At 46.9% G+C, this 17,712-nt stretch overlaps 1 protein-coding gene across 1 annotated transcript in view; it reads left to right on the forward strand.

The window, feature by feature from the left end:
- The window catches only part of CCDC125 (coiled-coil domain containing 125), a 307,161-nt gene that overhangs the window by 61,838 nt on the left and 227,611 nt on the right, over positions 1–17,712 (forward strand). Inside the window, exon 3 of the mRNA XM_086960825.1 lies at positions 17,588–17,646. Within this exon, the coding sequence (XP_086816951.1) occupies positions 17,588–17,646 (59 nt within the window). The remainder of the gene's footprint in view (positions 1–17,587; positions 17,647–17,712) is intronic.

Here is a 17,712-nt window from a genome sequence, read left to right on the forward strand (position 1 = left end):
TCTTTTGACCATTCAAAACCATGGACCTGTGCGTCTATCCTCACTCAAGCTGCAAGCGGCTCCATAGCCAGAGCACAAAGGTAAGGAGAGAGTGGGCAACCCTGACTGGTAACTCGCCCGATGGATAAGGTCTGCAAGGTCGAATCTGTCACACGGACTGAAGCTGTAATTTCAGTGTATAAGAGGTGGATATAGGTAAGGAGGCGGGGACCAATGTTCAGTCGGCTCAACAGTGCGAAAAGGTACATACAGCTAAGTGAATCGAAGGCCTTGTCAATATCTGCGAGGAGAAGCGCCGGCGGTCCTTCAAGACGGTCTACTGTCGCGATGCCGTTATGGGCACGACGAATATTGTGTCGTGTAGCGTGGCCTGGCATAAAACAAGCTTGGTCGGGGTGAACCAGGTCCGCAATATATGGTACAAATACGGTTGGCGATAACCTTGGCGAGGAGTTTCGCCTCTACATTAAGAAGCCATATTGGGCAATATGAAGGCGTGGAGTTCAGGGGGTCGGTCCGGCTTTAAATAAACTACTGTCTCTGCATGGCGTCAATCTTGTGGAAGGCATCCTTTATCTCCAGTGGCATTAAATGCAGCTAAATAGTAGGCTGTCAGTAGAGATTGGTACTTTTTGTGAAATTCACTCGGGAAGCCATTTGAGCCTGGTTGTTGAGCTTCAAACCACAAGGCTGCTGTTCTTGTTTCTCTTTGATGCTGCAAACTCCCAACTCCCATGTGGATTAACCAGGTAACAAGGATTACTAACACTTGATTACTCTGATTGCCCCACAAGGCAAAGGGGAAGTGGAGAGAGAAACAAACAAACAAAACACTGGTCCTTGTGGAATCTAATGATGCTTCTCTTCGTAAGTGAGCCGGGCCTTCTGGCTTCTAACTGGTGCTGCACAATATGCAAAAAGTAAGATCTCTATTCACTGAGAACTCACATGAGATATATGTCGACATTTAACAGAGTATGAGGACGTACCTACTGTTTACTGGCCCTAGCTGACACTTGAATAATCATCAGGCTCTTCGTGACTTGTGGAAGACTTTAACACGAAAAATACCAGATCATGAATACTAGCAAATGATAACAACAACTAGAAGTGATTCCACTTTCAACTGGTTAATATGGTTAGTACCTTTGGGTTAAACTATACGTGATACATGATGCAGCATACCTGATGATTGTTGTCATTATTGAAGAAAAGGGGGGGTCTGACCTGTAAAATAAAGAAAAGAAAACACAAACACCCTAGTACTTAAATATCGAGCTTCTCACGAGCTCCCTACTATTATTTAGTCCTGCACTGCTAGCTTAATTCAGCACTTAAAACAATGTTTTAACTCAGAACTCATGTAACAAAGTTACAATCCTGCTTTTAGCAATGCTTGTTTTCTTGTTCTTATCACAAGAAAATATGTCCCAATTATTTCACCAATGTTTGTTTAGTCTTTGCTCATATCGGAATTCAAAACTAAGCAATGTCTCAAGGAGTATCTTAAAGAAAAGCTTCCTGCAGCTGGGAGTAGAGAATTAACATAACTGTTCCGGATAACAAGGTTTCTTTCTACTGGGAAGTCGGGGTTAATTTAGCCCTACTGCATTATCCATCGGAGATGACGCTCTTTTTAAAAGAAGCCAGAAAAGCCCAGTGATAACAGGATCCGACGTGCAGAAAACCGGAGCACGGGTAAGTTGAGAGAACACAGATGTTCTTTTTAAGGATACACAGGAAACGTTCTTGGTATTCTTCACCGGGCCGGAGCTTCAGCAGGAGACTCCAAGGAAGGGCGGATGTCAGGTTCTTGAGGCGGGGCCGGGCTCTTAATGCTATCAGCTGCACTTGCGGTGACACTCTGATTAAGCGAAGCGCCACCGCGTTTCTCAAGCAGCCTTTTATAGCTGAGGCTGCCAGACAGGTTATGGCCCGCACTTGCAAACCGAATGCCGGTAACACGTGCGGGAAGGAACAACGTGAGCATAAGGAAAGGCAAGGTAACCAGCAGGGTAAATAAGCATAGGTAAAGGCAAGAAGCTCATTAGGATTCATGTTCTGCATCAACAAATTAACATAAGGGCACAGCACACGGACTTCAGTTCTTTGTATCGGTTACATGCTAAACATATCTAAACAGTTAGCTGAACCCTTAAGTAAACCCTCGTACACTACAATAAGATAGTATAGATTGATTAAGGTGTAGTGGCTGCATGGTTCCCCTTAACAGTTCTCCCCCCCCCCCAAAGGCCGCCTAATAGGTCGTGGTTTATCTGGATGGAGGGCATGGAACCTTCTCACCAACCGAGGGGCTTGAACATTCTTTTCCGGCTCCCAGGATCTTTCACATGGATCGTAACCTTTTCCAGTCAACTAAATAAAAAAGTCTGTTCTGAAAGCGTTTGGCGTCTAATATTTTGTTGACCTCATATTCAATGTGATCCCCAACAACTACTGGTGGAGGGGGGTTATCGGATCTGGTGGATGGGTTGAATGGTTTTAGGAGGGATACATGAAACACGGGATGGATAGCATATGTTTCCGGGAGTTGTAGTTTCATGGACACAGGATTTAAGACTTTGTCTATGGGGAATGGTCCAATGAAACGTGGTTTTAATTTTTTAGGTCCCTCAAGTTGGATTTTTTTAGTTGATAACCACACCAAGTCTCCTGGTTCATAAGACGGACTTGGCAATCTGTGTTTATCAACATTCTCTTTCATCTTGCTCTTTTTTTTGCTAAGACCTTCTTGACGTGTTCCTGAAACTCCTGTAGTCTAGCTATATGTTCAGAGTCTGCTGGCATATTTTGTTCTTGTGAAGGACATGTTTCTGGTAATGAACGTGGGTGTTATCCTGTCATAAAATAGAATGGTGAACAACCCAATGCAGAGTGGATAGTGTTGTTATATGAAAACTCGACTAAGGGCAACGTTTCATCCCAGTTTGATGACATTGTGCTTGTTAGACAGCGTAGACTTTGTTCAACTATCTGGTTTACCCTTTCTGTTTGACCGTCAGTTGGGGGATAGAAGGCGGAGGATAAACCTAACTCAATTCCCAATTGATTGCTGAATTGTTTCCAGAATCTGGACACAAATTCGGGCCCCCTATCTGAAATAATTTTGCTAGGCACTCCATGCAATTTCACTATATGTTGTAAAAATATGTTACTGAATGTTTCTGCTGATGGTATTTTAGTTAAGGGAATGAAATGTCCCATCTTAGACAGTAAATCTACGACCACCAAAATTGTGGCAAAACCATTTGATTTTGATAGGTCTGTGATAAAATCTAAGCTAATCGTGTGCCATGGATGTGGAGGTATAGTCATTGGGTGTAAATAACCACTGGGGGCAGTATGTACCGATTTCTGACGTGCGCAAACAGGACACGTGTTGACGTACTTCTGTACGTCTAAAAACATATTTGTCCACCAAAAGTGTCGTTGACATAACTCTAAGGTTTTGTTAATTCCTGGATGTGCTGCTGTACCCAAATCATGATTCCATCTCAAGATTTGTTGGCTCAATTCTTCATTTGGAATAAACAATTTCTTTCTGTGAAAGAATAGACCATCTTCTATTGTGTTGTGTTTCTGGGATAACCACTTCTCCTGTTTTAAAGCCTTAACCTGTTTTCTGACTAAATCAAAAAACGTATCTGACGTGGTTTCAGCGCAAACTTTCTCTGCTGGGATTATTGTTATTTCAATCTTTATTTCGGCCGATTTGACCATCAAAGATATACAATAAGAACATATTTCAAACATTGTAAAACCATCAAGGAAAAACAACAAATACATATTGTACAATGTAAAATCCTTCCACTCTAAGAATTAAGTACAACTAGAGTTAAAACAGATAAGAGACCATACATGTAAAATTAGTTAAACTTAAAATTAGGTGGGAACCTGCGACTTTAGAATACGGGTGCGAGTATGCCAGACATTTGTAAGAAATTTAGCTAATGCAAACACAGTTGTACTCGAAACATCAGTTTTTAAAATTCTATACATCGGGAGATACTCCCTGCAACCAAGGTTTCTAATAAGTGGTAGGAGCCAATATTTCCTGGCGGCCTTGTAGGTTGGACAAAACAAGACCACATGTGAATCGCTTTCCTCAGCACAAGTACATGCCGGGCATTGCTTGGTAGAGGGCGGTGTTGACCAGGAGCTAGTATAGGATCGCAGAGGCAGTGTGCCATATCTCCATTGGAGGAATAGCTTCCTGGCCAGCACAGGGGACATAGCGTCCAGGACCCTCTCCAGCCTGTATGAATCCTTACTTTGCGTAAATACAGATTTTAATGACCCCTCACCCTGACAGTCCAAGGCCTTAGCTAATTTCTGCTCGTGGTAAGCATTGACCAGAGCTCTCCGTGGGATCTTTAGTGAGGCATTAGCTGGATCGGACCACAGGTCAGGGAGTCCCAATCTCACACAGGACTTTTGTGTATATTTTATCCAGGGGATCTGTAAAGCTTTGGGGTGGGTTAGAAACTCCCTCAGTTCCGCCCTGTAAGTGGAAAGTTCTTCACTACTCCATAGCCTTCGCCAGAAGACTATGGGTCTGAGACCTAGTTCATCTGCTATTGGTCTCAGTCCCAGATCCATCCTCAAGGGAAGGAGCGGAGTGCTAGACAGGAGTGCAACTATCTGTCTAATAAAATTGTTCTCGGTTATAGACAGACTGCGGGAAGATGTATGACCCCACAGTTCCACCCCATACATAATAGCACCCCTGGCCTGTGCCTTGTAGATCTGAATGAGCGGCCCCAGCGGACGATATGTGGAACTTTTCATCATCCGACCAATGCCCCCAGTGGTCTGCACTAATTTAAGATTAGCCCTAGTCTGGTGTGTTCCCCAGGACATGGTTTCGTTTAACGTTACACCAAGGTATTCAAAGGTGAAGACTCTCTCTAGATGTGAAGATCCCAGTAGGGGATTCGGGCGTGATCTTTGAGTTGGGTTCAGGACCATAAACTTAGTTTTTGCAGCGTTGTTTTCTAAGCCCCTATCTGTGCAGAAGGCCACAAATGAATCAAGGATCCTCTGTATCCCCATGGGGGTTTTGGACAGCAGCAGGGTGTCATCTGCAAACATGATTGCAGGCACCCTGCTGCCGTTCAACCTTGGGACTTCAGTGTATTCAGTGGCGTTGAGATGGGCGATTACCCCGTCGACAAAGAGGCAGAACAGGGTCGGTGCCAATACACAACCCTGTCTAACCCCCCTGTCAATGGGGAATCTGTCCGTCAGTTCCCCAAGTTTCCCGAACCTGACCCGGGCATAGTTATTATGGTGCAGTCTCTGTAAAATTATCAGGATATCCGGGGGGACCCCCATCTCGGCCAGAACACTCCAAAGTTTCCCTCTGGGCACCAGGTTGAAGGCGGCCCTCAGATCCACAAATATTGTGTATAGGCTGCCACCTTCGAATATCGCTGCCCTCCAGTAGATAATGTTCAGACGAAAAACCTGGTCCACTGTAGAGACTCCCTTCCTGAAGCCCGCCTGATACGGACTAAGGGCACCCGTCTCTTCTGCCCAGTCCTGAAGCCGGTTCAACAGTAACCTACCAAACAGCTTCTGTGACACATCAATTAAACTGATTGGTCTGTAATTGGCTGGGAGCAGGGGCGAGCCCTTTTTAAATATGGGAACCACCTCTGCCCCCAGCCAAGTACTCGGGATTTCCATGCCGTGCAGAACTCCATTGAACAGAACAGCAAGGTAGGGGGCCCAAACATCGGGCTCCTGCTTGAACAGGTCCCCGGGTAGGCCATCCAGTCCTGGCGCCTTTCCCGATGTCAGTCCTGCTATAGCTGCCTTAACCTCCCCCACTGTTATCAAATCCCCGTCGTACTCAGCCAATCCATTACCGATGTCATTCATGGTTTCTCCCAGCTCAGAACTATAGAGAGACTGGAAGTGTGCCTGCCACACCCCTGCTGCAATATTTGGCTCTATTGCAGAGTGGAGGCTCCCCGACCCCCGTTTACTACTCTCCAAAACATTCGGTGGTCTCTTGTTGCGAGGGAACTAGTTAGCTCCACCCATTGGTTCTCCTCCCATTCAATTTTAGCATGGGCGACCAGTTTTTTGTATGCCCCTCTTCTTTCTCGTAACTTCTCTCCACCTAGTCCCTCCTTGATGCTTCTGAGAAGTTCTCCCTTTGCCTTCCTGCAGGCTGCATTTTACCATGAGGATTTGTGTTGCGGCCCCCTCCTCGAATTCTGTACCTTACTAAAGAGGTTAGAGGCCGCTCCCTTTATGAGGTCCTCGTGGGCCTGGTATAGTTTATCATGGGAATCTTTGTTGCCCACGCCATTAACTAGATCTCCCACTCTTTCCAAAATGGGGATTAGTCCTGCGTAGAGCCTCAGGAGTTTCACTTGGCTCGTGGCAAGTTTTTCCCACCTGATTCTTCTCCTGTTGATACCCAGTAGAAGTTCAGGTTTGTTCTCCTCCTTAGTTGTTATAGAGGCTTGTAGACCGGGGTGGATGAAATCAAGTTCAAGGGCGTTGTGATCACTATCTAGTCTCTCAGTGACCCTAAAGTCCAGGATAGATGGCCAATTCACTAACTGTACAAGGGCGTAGTCCAAGCGGGACTCTCTTCCCACTCTGTTATACGTGGTTTTGCTTGGTACATCAGACTTAATACGCCCATTGCAGGCTCTGATTCCATGCTTTAGGGTGAGGGCAGTGATCTGCAGTGCTACAGGAGTCCAAGCCTTCGGGGGAGGAGCTACTACCGAAGGTACTGACCACCTGGACTCTTCTTCCATGGGGAATCCCTCTAAGAGACCAGACAGCGGCTCGAAATGGGAATTTAAATCCCCTCCCACTACATAGGGTAAATCTCTTGAGATTTCAGATAGATAAACTGAAAGCTCATCTATGGTGGAAGATTCTCTAGAAACTCCCACTGGCCTGGAGTAGATGTTTATCAAGGCAAGTTTCGCTTGGTTCGGCCAGGCCAATAGAACCGCTAGGATATCATCTGATGACACCGGTAAACGTGAAGCCTGGCAGCCTAGGTGGGATGCCACCCAGGTTGTGAGTCCACCTTACCCTCCCACCTAGCCGGGAAGGAAAATGACAGGTAGCCCTGGTGCCTATGTTCTTCCCTTGCCCAAGTCTCCTGGAACATACAAACATCCCCAGACTCAATGTAAGTTACCCAGTCTTGAGTGTCCAGCTTATTAGCTAGGCCGGCCACATTCCACCAGATTAGTCTCAGGTGCGCCGGAGCAGCAGCGAGGGGGTTACAGGGGTAATAGTAAGGGGGGAGCCAGTGCCAGATGCTACACCAATTACTGCATCAGGACCATTGTCAACGGTAAGTCCAATTGGATCAGAAGGTTCACTGAGACCGTTATCCGAGGTCACAAGATTGGAGTCAGTGTTTAAGAACAGTCAATCAACCCCATCCAGTCCACTCAGACAATTAAAACGATTGTAGTCCAAAAAGGGTGTCTCCGGGGGTCGGTAGACTGGACGTGCAGCATATCCCCTATATCTGGGTCTCTGTTCGACCCTTGTCCAATTACCTTGTGGCAGATCGTGGTGCATGCGAATAGGGGGAAAGAAGAAAGAGACTGGCAGAGTCTGCATGGTAGAATCCAGTGATCTATTTGACCCAGCGCAAATATGTAATACTGTCCCAGGGTCTCGGAAAGACACCATGATGCAGTCCCCTGTTATTGTTTTTCTCGTCTTCCCCAGCCATGGTACCCTTCTCACCATAATGATCTCGTTGTTGAGATGTGCTGGGAGAGGTCTGTTGCAGTTCAGCCATTTGATGATTTTCCTCTTGAGTGATTGGAAGTTTTCACTTTCGCCCATTTCGAGAGGGGGAGCACCCGCCAAAACCACCATGAGGCTATTAGCTTCCGGTGGCAGGTCGGGTCTCCGTGGTCTGGGAGCGGGCTTGCCAGGGAGTAGGGGAACAATACTAGCATCAGGTGGTACCCCAGAATTTGTGCCAGGAGCTAAACTGTGGGAAGCTGGGTCTATTGTCTGTGGGGGTAAGGTGCTGGAATTGTTGAATGGGATTGGAACTGGGTTGGCCATGAGTGGCTGCAAAGGGGGGACGGCAACGGCACCCAGAGGGGGTCCCGCGTTGGTAGGAGGGTTTTGGATATTGGGGAAGGTTCCTGTTGGTGGATTGGACTCAGTGGTTCTACTCTGTTTACTGGCCGAGGTTTTCAGGCTGGTTAGGGTTGCCTCTAAGATGGTGAGCCTGATCTCTACTTTCTTCAAACTCTCGCTAATGGGCAGCAGGAGTGATCTAAGTAGGAATTCTATGTTCCCCAAAGAAGTGACAGGGGGTACTATATTAGGTGGGTTGTTCCCTTGGTCGCTGTTGGAAGCAGCAGTAATGGTGTTAGTACCCTTAGGGGGAGTAGCATTGTGCACATTCACTATCGGCCTGTCTGACGAGGGTGCAGACTTATGAATTTGTCAAAAATCGGAATGGGGTATCTTGGTCTTCCCCTGCCCACCCCTCGTCTTCCTTCTGCGCTTGTTTGGTGGTGGGCCATGCACCTCAGCCACGACAATTTGCTTGGGCTTATTTTTCCTTGTTTTAACTACAGGGGGCGTTTGGGTGACTAAATCGACAGCCATACTACTGGAAATTGGGAGTGGGATGACGTCCGTGGTCTGTTCGGGGAATGAGCCAGGGTTGGGGATGCTATCCCGTAATAATAGGGGGACGCCTTCTTGGGATAATGGATCCTGGCTACCATTAAGGGGACTTTCCTCTTGGGAGATAGGATAGGGGATTATGTCACTCAGAGGCCTATTTTTCATGTGTTCAATAGAGCGGCGACGCTCTGCCCTACGTTTCTTTAAAGAGCTTTCCTTTCCCCCGTCACCCTTTGCCGATTTAAAGTAATTGTCCAGAGTCCCGGTGTTGCCTCCCCCCGCCTTCACTGGAGTTCCGCCTAGGGCCGGTGAGGGCATGACCAGAACCTATATCGCAATCCAACTGGGATCAAGGAAGTGCAGGCGAAAGAGAGTGGGCCCAGCCCAGCCTCCTTAGGCCCCTGACGGCCACAGACGGTCCCGCCCTTGTCCCGGGCTTATCCCCGGGCGCTCCTGCGTGCTCCCGCGACGCGGGGGTTGCTGTTTGGATTTATAGGAGGAGAGTTTAGCTGTAAGTGGGGCGGGGCTTACCCAAGATGATCCAACGACGGCAGAGAACAAAGATGAAGGAGCCTCCGCACAGTACTCCGCAATTCACAGGACGAGGTTTCCTGCTGGGTAGTGGAGGCAGTGCAGCTTTATCCGGCTCAGGGGGCGTGACCGGCAGGGAGAGCGGCCACAGGTATAGCACGCAGGGACTCCTGGACAATTGAGTCCCTGTTAGGCTGCTCGCAGCCCTGCCAGTATGGAGAGAGGTTTCAGGCAAGTTCTGCTCCCCTCACGAAGCCCCACAGTCAGCAGGCGCAGCGGGACCCGCGCAGCGGGTCCGGCAAGGCGTAGAGCTGTCCCTCGGTCCCAGGTCAATCCCACGGTGGCAGAGAACAAAGATGAAGGAGCCTCCGCACAGTACTCCGCAATTCACAGGACGAGGTTTCCAATACCTCGGCACAGGTGCCTTGTACTTGTTTTTCAGTCCTTATGATGTTAGTTATAACAAAGAAGGAGTCCACACCCGGTCGATGGTGTCAGCGTAGTCCCAATGTGGAGTCTTTACAATCCACTCGTGTAAATGGGGCATGAAAGTGTCCAATGTAAAACGTAATGCAACTTCCAATTACGTCTCCAAAGTAATATAGGGGAAAAAGTCAATAAGAAGACTGAAAAAACCCCTATGAGTCCAAGTATGTTAAAACCGAGGAGGAAATCGAACAAGACTGAAGCGTAGCAGCCGCTACCTTCGTCCGACCTTCAGACGCGGAAAAGATCCGAACTTTGCACAATGAGGTAGTCGGGTTCCAAAAGACGCGGAAGCAGGGGCCCATGACGCGGAAGCTGGGATTATACTTTTTGATTCTTTTTCTGGGTTGTTTTGCTTTTCACATACTAATCGAGAGAGGGTATCAGAGAGCAATTGTTTGGCTCCAGGGCGGTAAGTAATTATGAAATCAAACTCACTGAAGAATTGCAGCCAGCGCATTTGTCTTGGAGTGAAAGTCTTCACCGTGGAATAAAATTGCTAATTCTTGTGATCCGAAAAAATTGTTACTGTGTGTTTAGCCCCCAGGAGATGGTGTCTCCATTCCTGAAAGACTGCTTTTATCGCTAGTAATTCCCTTTCTGCAATTGTGTAATTCTGTTCCGCAGGTAGCAGTTTTCTTGAGAAAAAAGCTATGGGATGTAAATGACCTGTTCTATTATTTTTTTGCATCAAGACTCCTCCTATCGCAGTTTGCGAGGCGTCTGCTTCCACAAAAAAGGGTCTATCTGGATATGGATGAGTTAGTATAGGTGCTGATGTAAAAGCCTTTTTTAGGGTTGAAAAGGCCAGATCTGCTTCAGGAGTCCAGAAACATTTCTTCCCCTTTTGTAGCAGTGTAGTGATAGGTACTACGATTTCTGAAAATTTAGCTATAAAGCGTCTGTAGAAGTTTGCAAATCCCAAGATACGCTGTACGTCTTTGACCGGTGTAGGAGAAGGCCACTTCAAAATTGCTTCTACCTTTTTGGGGTCCATAGTGATACCTTCAGGAGATAACCAATAGCCCAGGAATTCCACCCTGGATGTATTAAACACACATTTTTCCAGTTTTACAAATAGATCATTATCCCTGAGTTTCTGCAGGACTAACCGAACATGTTTAGTGTGTTCCTCTGGGTTCTTTGAGTAGATCAAAATGTCATCTATGTACACGATGACACAGATGTCCAACAGGTCATGCAGCACCTCGTTTATGAAATACTGAAACGCTGCAGGAGCGTTGCATAAACCAAAGGGCATCACCTTGTATTCGAACAGGCCAAATTTGGTGCAGAAGGCAGTCTTCCATTCGTCGCCCTCTTTTACGCGAATTAAATGGTAGGCTCCGCGTAAATCCAGTTTAGTGTATACACTGGAGCCCTTCACTTGATTAAGAAGGACGGGAATCAGAGGTAATGGGTACCTGTTCTTAATGGTAGCTTTATTGACGGCACGAAAGTCAATACAAGCGCGCAAGTTTCCCGTCTTCTTCGCTACAAAAAAAAGAGGCGACGACACCGGTGAGGTGGAATGTCGGATGAAACCTAGGTCTAGCAATTCGTCTAGATAGGTTCGCAGATATTGGTTTTCAGGCTCCGTCAAAGCGTATATTCTACTGCATGGCAGTTTCGCTCCTGGAATAAGGTCTATTCTACAATCGTAGATTCTATGGGGCGGTAACTTAGTTGCTTTGACTGGATCGAACACATCAGCAAAATCCTGGTACTCACTGGGGAGTTCAGGATGGTCGGCGGCTACAGTAGCACAACAAAGGGGCATATTAGGATCTCTTGTGTTTTGGTAACAGTGTAATCTACAATGAGCTGAATCCAGTGTCACTGTGCGTTTAACCCAATCTATACTTGGATTATGAAGTTCTAGCCAAGGGATTCCAAGAATAACCCCAAAAGTCGGTGTGTCAATTAAATCAAAAACAGTATATTCGGAATGACCATTATCAGCAACAAGCAAAAGCGGAGTTGTGTTGAATCAAATCAAACCAGAGGATAAGGCTGTACCATCAACAGCCCTAACTGGTTCCGGTTCTCTTTTGGATATTTGGGTCAGCTGAAGTTTCCTAGCTAATTCCAGATCAAAAAAATTGCCTGTGGCTCCAGAATCAATAAGCACAGGGATACTATGTCTCTGCTGAGTGGACAGAATCAAGAGTAACCTTACCGCGAAGTGTTTGGGTACATGAGTCATTACACTAGTTGCATATCGTGAGACCTTTCCAACCGACTTTCCCAAGGAATCGATCTCTACATTCCCTGAGATAACAGGTTTTCCGACTCTATTGTAATAACTAAGACGTTCTTTTTGACTGGTTTCACAGAACAGTTTTTGGCAAAATGCCCGGCTTTCACACAGTATAAACAAAGGATCCCTTTTCGTCGTCTTTCTTTTTCGTCATGAGATAAAGGGCCTTTAATTCCCCCAAGCTGCATAGGCTCAACTATGGAGGGTTTATGGTCAGGTTCTTTTCGTTCTGTCTTGAAATAAAGATTCCTAATGTCATTTCTAGGTCTTTCTCCCTTGCGTTCTCCTAACCTGTGATCTAATGTTACCACAAATTCCTGAAATTCAGCAAAATTGTCGGGTAACTCAACAATATGAGCTAGCGAATCCTTAATCTCATCTTTCAAACCGCGATAAAAGAGAGACACTCTTTTTTCTGCTGGCCAATGTGTTTCTGCAAGCAATCTATTGAAAGTCGTGATGTATGTGATTAAATCTTTGGATCCTTGCCGTAAATTCAACAGCTCATTGTCGGAGGCTTGAAAGAAAACATGTTTGGCAAAGAGATTTGACATGCCTGCTTAAAGTCATTTAGATTATGCAAAAGAGGGTCATTGTTATCAACTAGTGGCATAGCCCAATCAGCTGCTACTCCACCTAAATATGAAATGATAAAGGACACCTTAGTAGAATCAGTGGTAAAAATCTGTGGTTTACATAAAAAATGCAGGTGACATTGACTCATGAAAGACGAAAACCGGTTGGCATCTCCCACAAACCTTTCTGGGGTTGCCAGAGGAACAGGAGTGGGGGTAACCACAGTGACCTGCACTGGTTGCTCAGTAGGTGCACCTTCTGACGTCTGAGCGCTGAAAGCTGGAGCTCCAAATTTAGGGGGGGGACAAAACAGGGCGTCCCAACTCGGAGGGTCCCCTCCAGGTGGTAAAGCCAGTTTTAGTTCTATCTAATTCTTGACGCAAAGATTGGTTTTCTAACCGTAACTCCTGCATCTCTTCGTTCATTTTCTGTACTAACTGGGTTAGTTGATTTACATCCATTCTAGATAGCCCTTCTAGTTTGCAGTATCAAAAAGAAACAGCATTTATTGTGGTTTCGCTTTCTGTTGAGCTTCAAACCACGAGACTGCTGTTCTTGTTTCTCTTTGATGCTGCAAACTCCCAACTCCCATGTGGATTAACCAGGTAACAAGGATTACTAACACGTGATTACTCTGATTGCCCCGCAAGGGAAAAGGGAAGTGGAGAGAGAAACAAACAAACAAAACACTGGTCCTTGTGGAATCCAATGATGCTTCTCTTGATAAGTGTGCCTGGCCTTCTGGCTTCTAACTGGTGCTGCACAATATGCAAAAAGTAAGATCTCTATTCACTGAGAACTCACATGAGATACATGTCGACATTTAACAGAGTATGAGGACGTACCTACTGTTTACTGGCCCTAGCTGACACTTGAATAATCATCAGGCTCTTCGTGACTTGTGAAAGCCTTTAACAAGAAAAATACCAGATCATGAATACTAGCAAATGATAACAACAACTAGAAGTGATTCCACTTTCAACTGGTTAATATGGTTAGTACCTTTGGGTTAAACTATACGTGATACATGCAGCATACCTGATGATTGTTGTCATTATTGAAGAAAAGGGAGGGGTCTGACCTGTAAAATAAAGAAAAGAAAACACAAGCACCCTAGTACTTAAATATCGAGCTTCTCATGAGCTCCCTACTATTATTTAGTTCTGCACTGCTAGCTTAATTCAGCACTTACAACAATGTTTTAACTCAGAACTCACGTAACAAAGTTACAATCCTGCTTTTAGCAATGCTTGTTTTCTTGTTCTTATCACAAGAAAATATGTCTCAATTATTTCACCAATGTTTGTTTAGTCTTTGCTCATATCGGAATTCAAAACGAAGCAATGTCTCAAGGAGTATCTTAAAGAAAAGCTTCCTGCAGCTGGGAGTAGAGAATTAACATAACTGTTCTGGATAAGAAGGTTTCTTTCTTCTGGGAAGACTGTAATGATTCAGTGGAAGAATGCAACAGGGTGGCAGAATACTTCTCTCAGAAAGTGAGGAATATTTATTCTTCGTTCGCTGGCAGTCCAATGAATGGAAGGGATTTTGAAGAACAGTTGGGAGACTGTAAGACAGAGTGGACACTGGAACATTTCTCTGCCCCCCCCCCCCTGAGAACTTAAGAAACATTTGTCTCAGTGTTAAATCTGGCTCCCCTAGAGACCCTGCTCCTCCTAAGGTGTCAGCGGAGAGTTTGGAGATCCTTGAGCCTTATATTAGGCATGTCCTGGATATCTCTTTCTCACTACATACGCTGCCAGTGAATTGGAAAAGAGCTGTGGTTCTACCCATTAGGAAGAAACCCACTGTCAGTCACGACATTCTAGAAAACCTGAGGCCTATTTCACTGCTGCCTTATCTAGCGAAGGTAGCAGATAAAGTGGTCAATAAACCACTTTATTTTTCTTTGCAACCAAGGTCACCAACATCTATAACTCCTTCCCCCAGAGAACAGACAGTAGCTCTGCCCCCTCGGAATCCTCCAGAATGAGAGGGGAACAACGTTTAACCATTTTTGTTACTCCTTCCACTACGGAACTTCTCCGTATCTGTGGATCTATAAAATCCGGTTCCCCCAGAGATCCGACCACTCCTAGTCGGCTAAAGGACAGCTTGCCAGTACTAGAGCCCTATGTGCGTCATTTACTGGACACCTCCTTTGAGTCTCAGGTGGTCCAGAAGGCCTGGAAGCAGGCAGTGGTAATTCCTCTGCAAAAGAAGACCAACGTCAGCTTTGAAAAACTGGACAACCTCCGTCCCATTTCCCTCCTGCCCTATATGGCGAAGGTGGCGGAAAAAATAGCCAACATACAGCTTATGCAGTTCATGGAGACGGCTTCGCTACTCCACGACTCGCAATTTGGCTTCCGCCCCCGTCACTCGACGGAGTCTGCTCTTCTCGTGGCGGTGGAAGCACTTAGACAGGGAGTGGACGAGGGCCAAACTATGGCATTGATCCTACTTGACTTAAGCGCAGCATTCGACACTGTAGCACACTCCACCTTGCTACAGTGTCTGAATGGAGGAGGGGTGACAGGAGCTGCGCGTGGCTGGATCAAGTCCTCCTTGTCTGATAGGTGCTTTCAAGTCAGATTGGGTGATTGCTACTCCAGGGAGATTGAGTTGGGCCAGGGCGTACCTCAGGGTTCGTCCCTGAGCCCAACCCTATTTAATATCTACGTCTCCCCCCTGGCGGCCATCGTGGAGGGATACGGTCTTCGCCTGGTGTCCTACGCCGATGACACGCAGTTGGCCATTTCCCTATCGCGTGCGCCATGCCTTGCAGCGGACATCTTCAGGAATTGCATGCAAGATCTCGCTGCCTGGATGTCCGCAAACTGTTTAAAGTTGAACGGCAGCAAGACCGAGGTGCTCGTGGTGGGGGGTGCACCGTCTGCGTGGTCGTCGGCGTGGTGGCCACCCTGTCTGGGTGAAGTTCCTGCTCCCTGCCGCGAGGCCAGGAACCTTGGCGTGTGGCTGGATAAGGACCTCACCTTCGGTCCACAGGTCGGTCGGGTGGCGGGGATATGCTTCAGTGTTCTGAGAGCCCTTAGGAAAGTGTTAGATCTGCTTCCCATTTCTGCTCGAAAGACGCTGGTGCATGCCCTGGTCACCTCCCGACTTGATTATGGGAACCTGCTCTATCTGGGGCCACAGGCAGGGTTATGGGCCGCCTGCAGGTTCTTCAGAATGCGGCAGCGCGGCTGGTTCTCAGACTCCCTAGGAGGTCTTCCGCCAAACCAGCTCTACGGGCCCTCCATTGGCTCCCCATTGAGAGGAGAGTGGAGTTTAAGCCCCTTGCCACATGTCACTGTATCCTGAGCGGCAAAGCACCTCTTCCGCTCCAGAGCCTAGTATCCCATTATGAGCCCGTACGCAGTCTTCGGTCTTCTCAGACTGGGCTGTTAAAAGTCCCAAGAGTATCCAAAGCTCGTATGGGAGGTAGATCCTTTAGATACCTTGCTCCCAAGCGCTGGAATGATCTCCCGCTGGAACTTCGACTCGAACCTTCCGAAGTCCAGTTCAGAAAAAAACTTAAAACGCATCTTTTCAGCAGATAGCTTTTGTGGGAGGAGGGGGGACAGCCACTTCACTTGTCATAGCGCGGGGACACGCCAGTGGCGTAACCAGGCGCTTAATAAATGCCCAAATAAATAAATAAATAAATAAACAACTGATGGCACATTTGAAGGTGGCCAAGCTCTCACACCCCTCTCAATCAGGTTTTCGGCCAGGATACTCCACGGAAATCGCTCTACTAAGAGCCACGGAGACTATTAGGCAAGGAGTGGACGCGGGACACACCATGGCACTGATAATGTTAGATCTCAGTGCAGCATTCGACACTGTGGCGCATTACACCTTGCTGCAGTGTCTGAACAGAGGTGGTGTCTCTGGTCCAGCTCTGTGTTGGCTGAAATCTTTCTTGGTAGGGCGTAGTTTCCAGGTCCAACGAGGGACATTTCAGTCCAAGGACATTGCACTGGAACAGGGGGTGCCTCAGGGCTCTGCCCTGAGCTCTACTCTGTTTAATTTGTATATGTCTCCCCTGGCAGAGGTTGTACAGGCGTTTGGGGTGGAGTTAGTCTCCTACGTGGACGACACCCAGCTGCTGATCTCGCTATCCCAGGCGCCCTCGGCTGAAGCATCCAACTTTAAAGCATGTATGCAGGAGCTTGCCTCCTGGATGAATAAGAACTGCTTAAAGTTGAATGGAAGCAAGACCGAGGTGCTGGTGGTAGGTGGAGATAGATCTAGCTGGACCTCAGAATGGTGGCCACAGTGTCTGGGTCCTACCCCCACACCTTGTACAGAGGCTAAAAATCTGGGGGGGTGGGTGGACCCCTTCCTCTCCAATGATGGCCAGATTCGTCGCTTAGTGGGGAAATGTTTTGGTGTTTTAAAAACTTTACGCAAAACATTAGACCTGCTGCCGCTGGAAGCTAGACAGACGAGATGCATGCTCTCATCACTTCCCGTCTTGATTACGGGAATGTATTATATCTGGGAGCATCAGTAAAGAATCTGGGACGGCTACAGGTACTGCAAAATGCGACTGCACAGTTGGTTCTGAGGTTGCCCAGAAGGGCAGCGTCGAAGCCCGCCCTTGAGGCCCTTCACTGGTTAGCGGTCAAAAATAGAGTGCTGTTCAAGTCACTGCTCATTTGTCATCGGATCCTTCGGAATCAGGCTCCGTCTTATCTGGGGAATCTGGTCACCAGGTATTCTCCAGGAAGTTCCCTGAGATCCTGTGGTACTGGGAAGCTGGAAATCCCTAAGATAAAGAAAGCGAGAATGGGCGGCCGCTCATTTAGCTTTTTAATAGCACAAAATTGGAATAAACTTCCATTATGCCTTAGGTTATAAAGGTTGGAAACAAATTTTAGGAGATTACTTAAAACACATTTGTTCACTATTTAGTTTCTGTTAAGCTTTGATCTGTTTTCTGACAGTCCTCTCTCCACAGCGCGGGGACATGCCGAGATGGCGTAACCAGGCGCTTTACAAATGTCTTTATTATTATTATTAAGTTAATGCTTGCCATCCCCTTTTTTTCCTTCTCCACAGATACAAATTCTGAAATGTCAAATGATGAACTGAAACAAAGGCTGCAAGACGTTACTGAGGTTAGTGACAGCTATAAGTTTGATGAAAACCGCTGTAAACTGTAAGACAGGCTTTTGAGCACAGAG

Source organism: Lissotriton vulgaris, chromosome 3_1, assembly GCF_964263255.1.
Source record: "Lissotriton vulgaris chromosome 3_1, aLisVul1.2, whole genome shotgun sequence".
Classification (NCBI taxonomy): Eukaryota; Metazoa; Chordata; class Amphibia; order Caudata; family Salamandridae; genus Lissotriton; species Lissotriton vulgaris.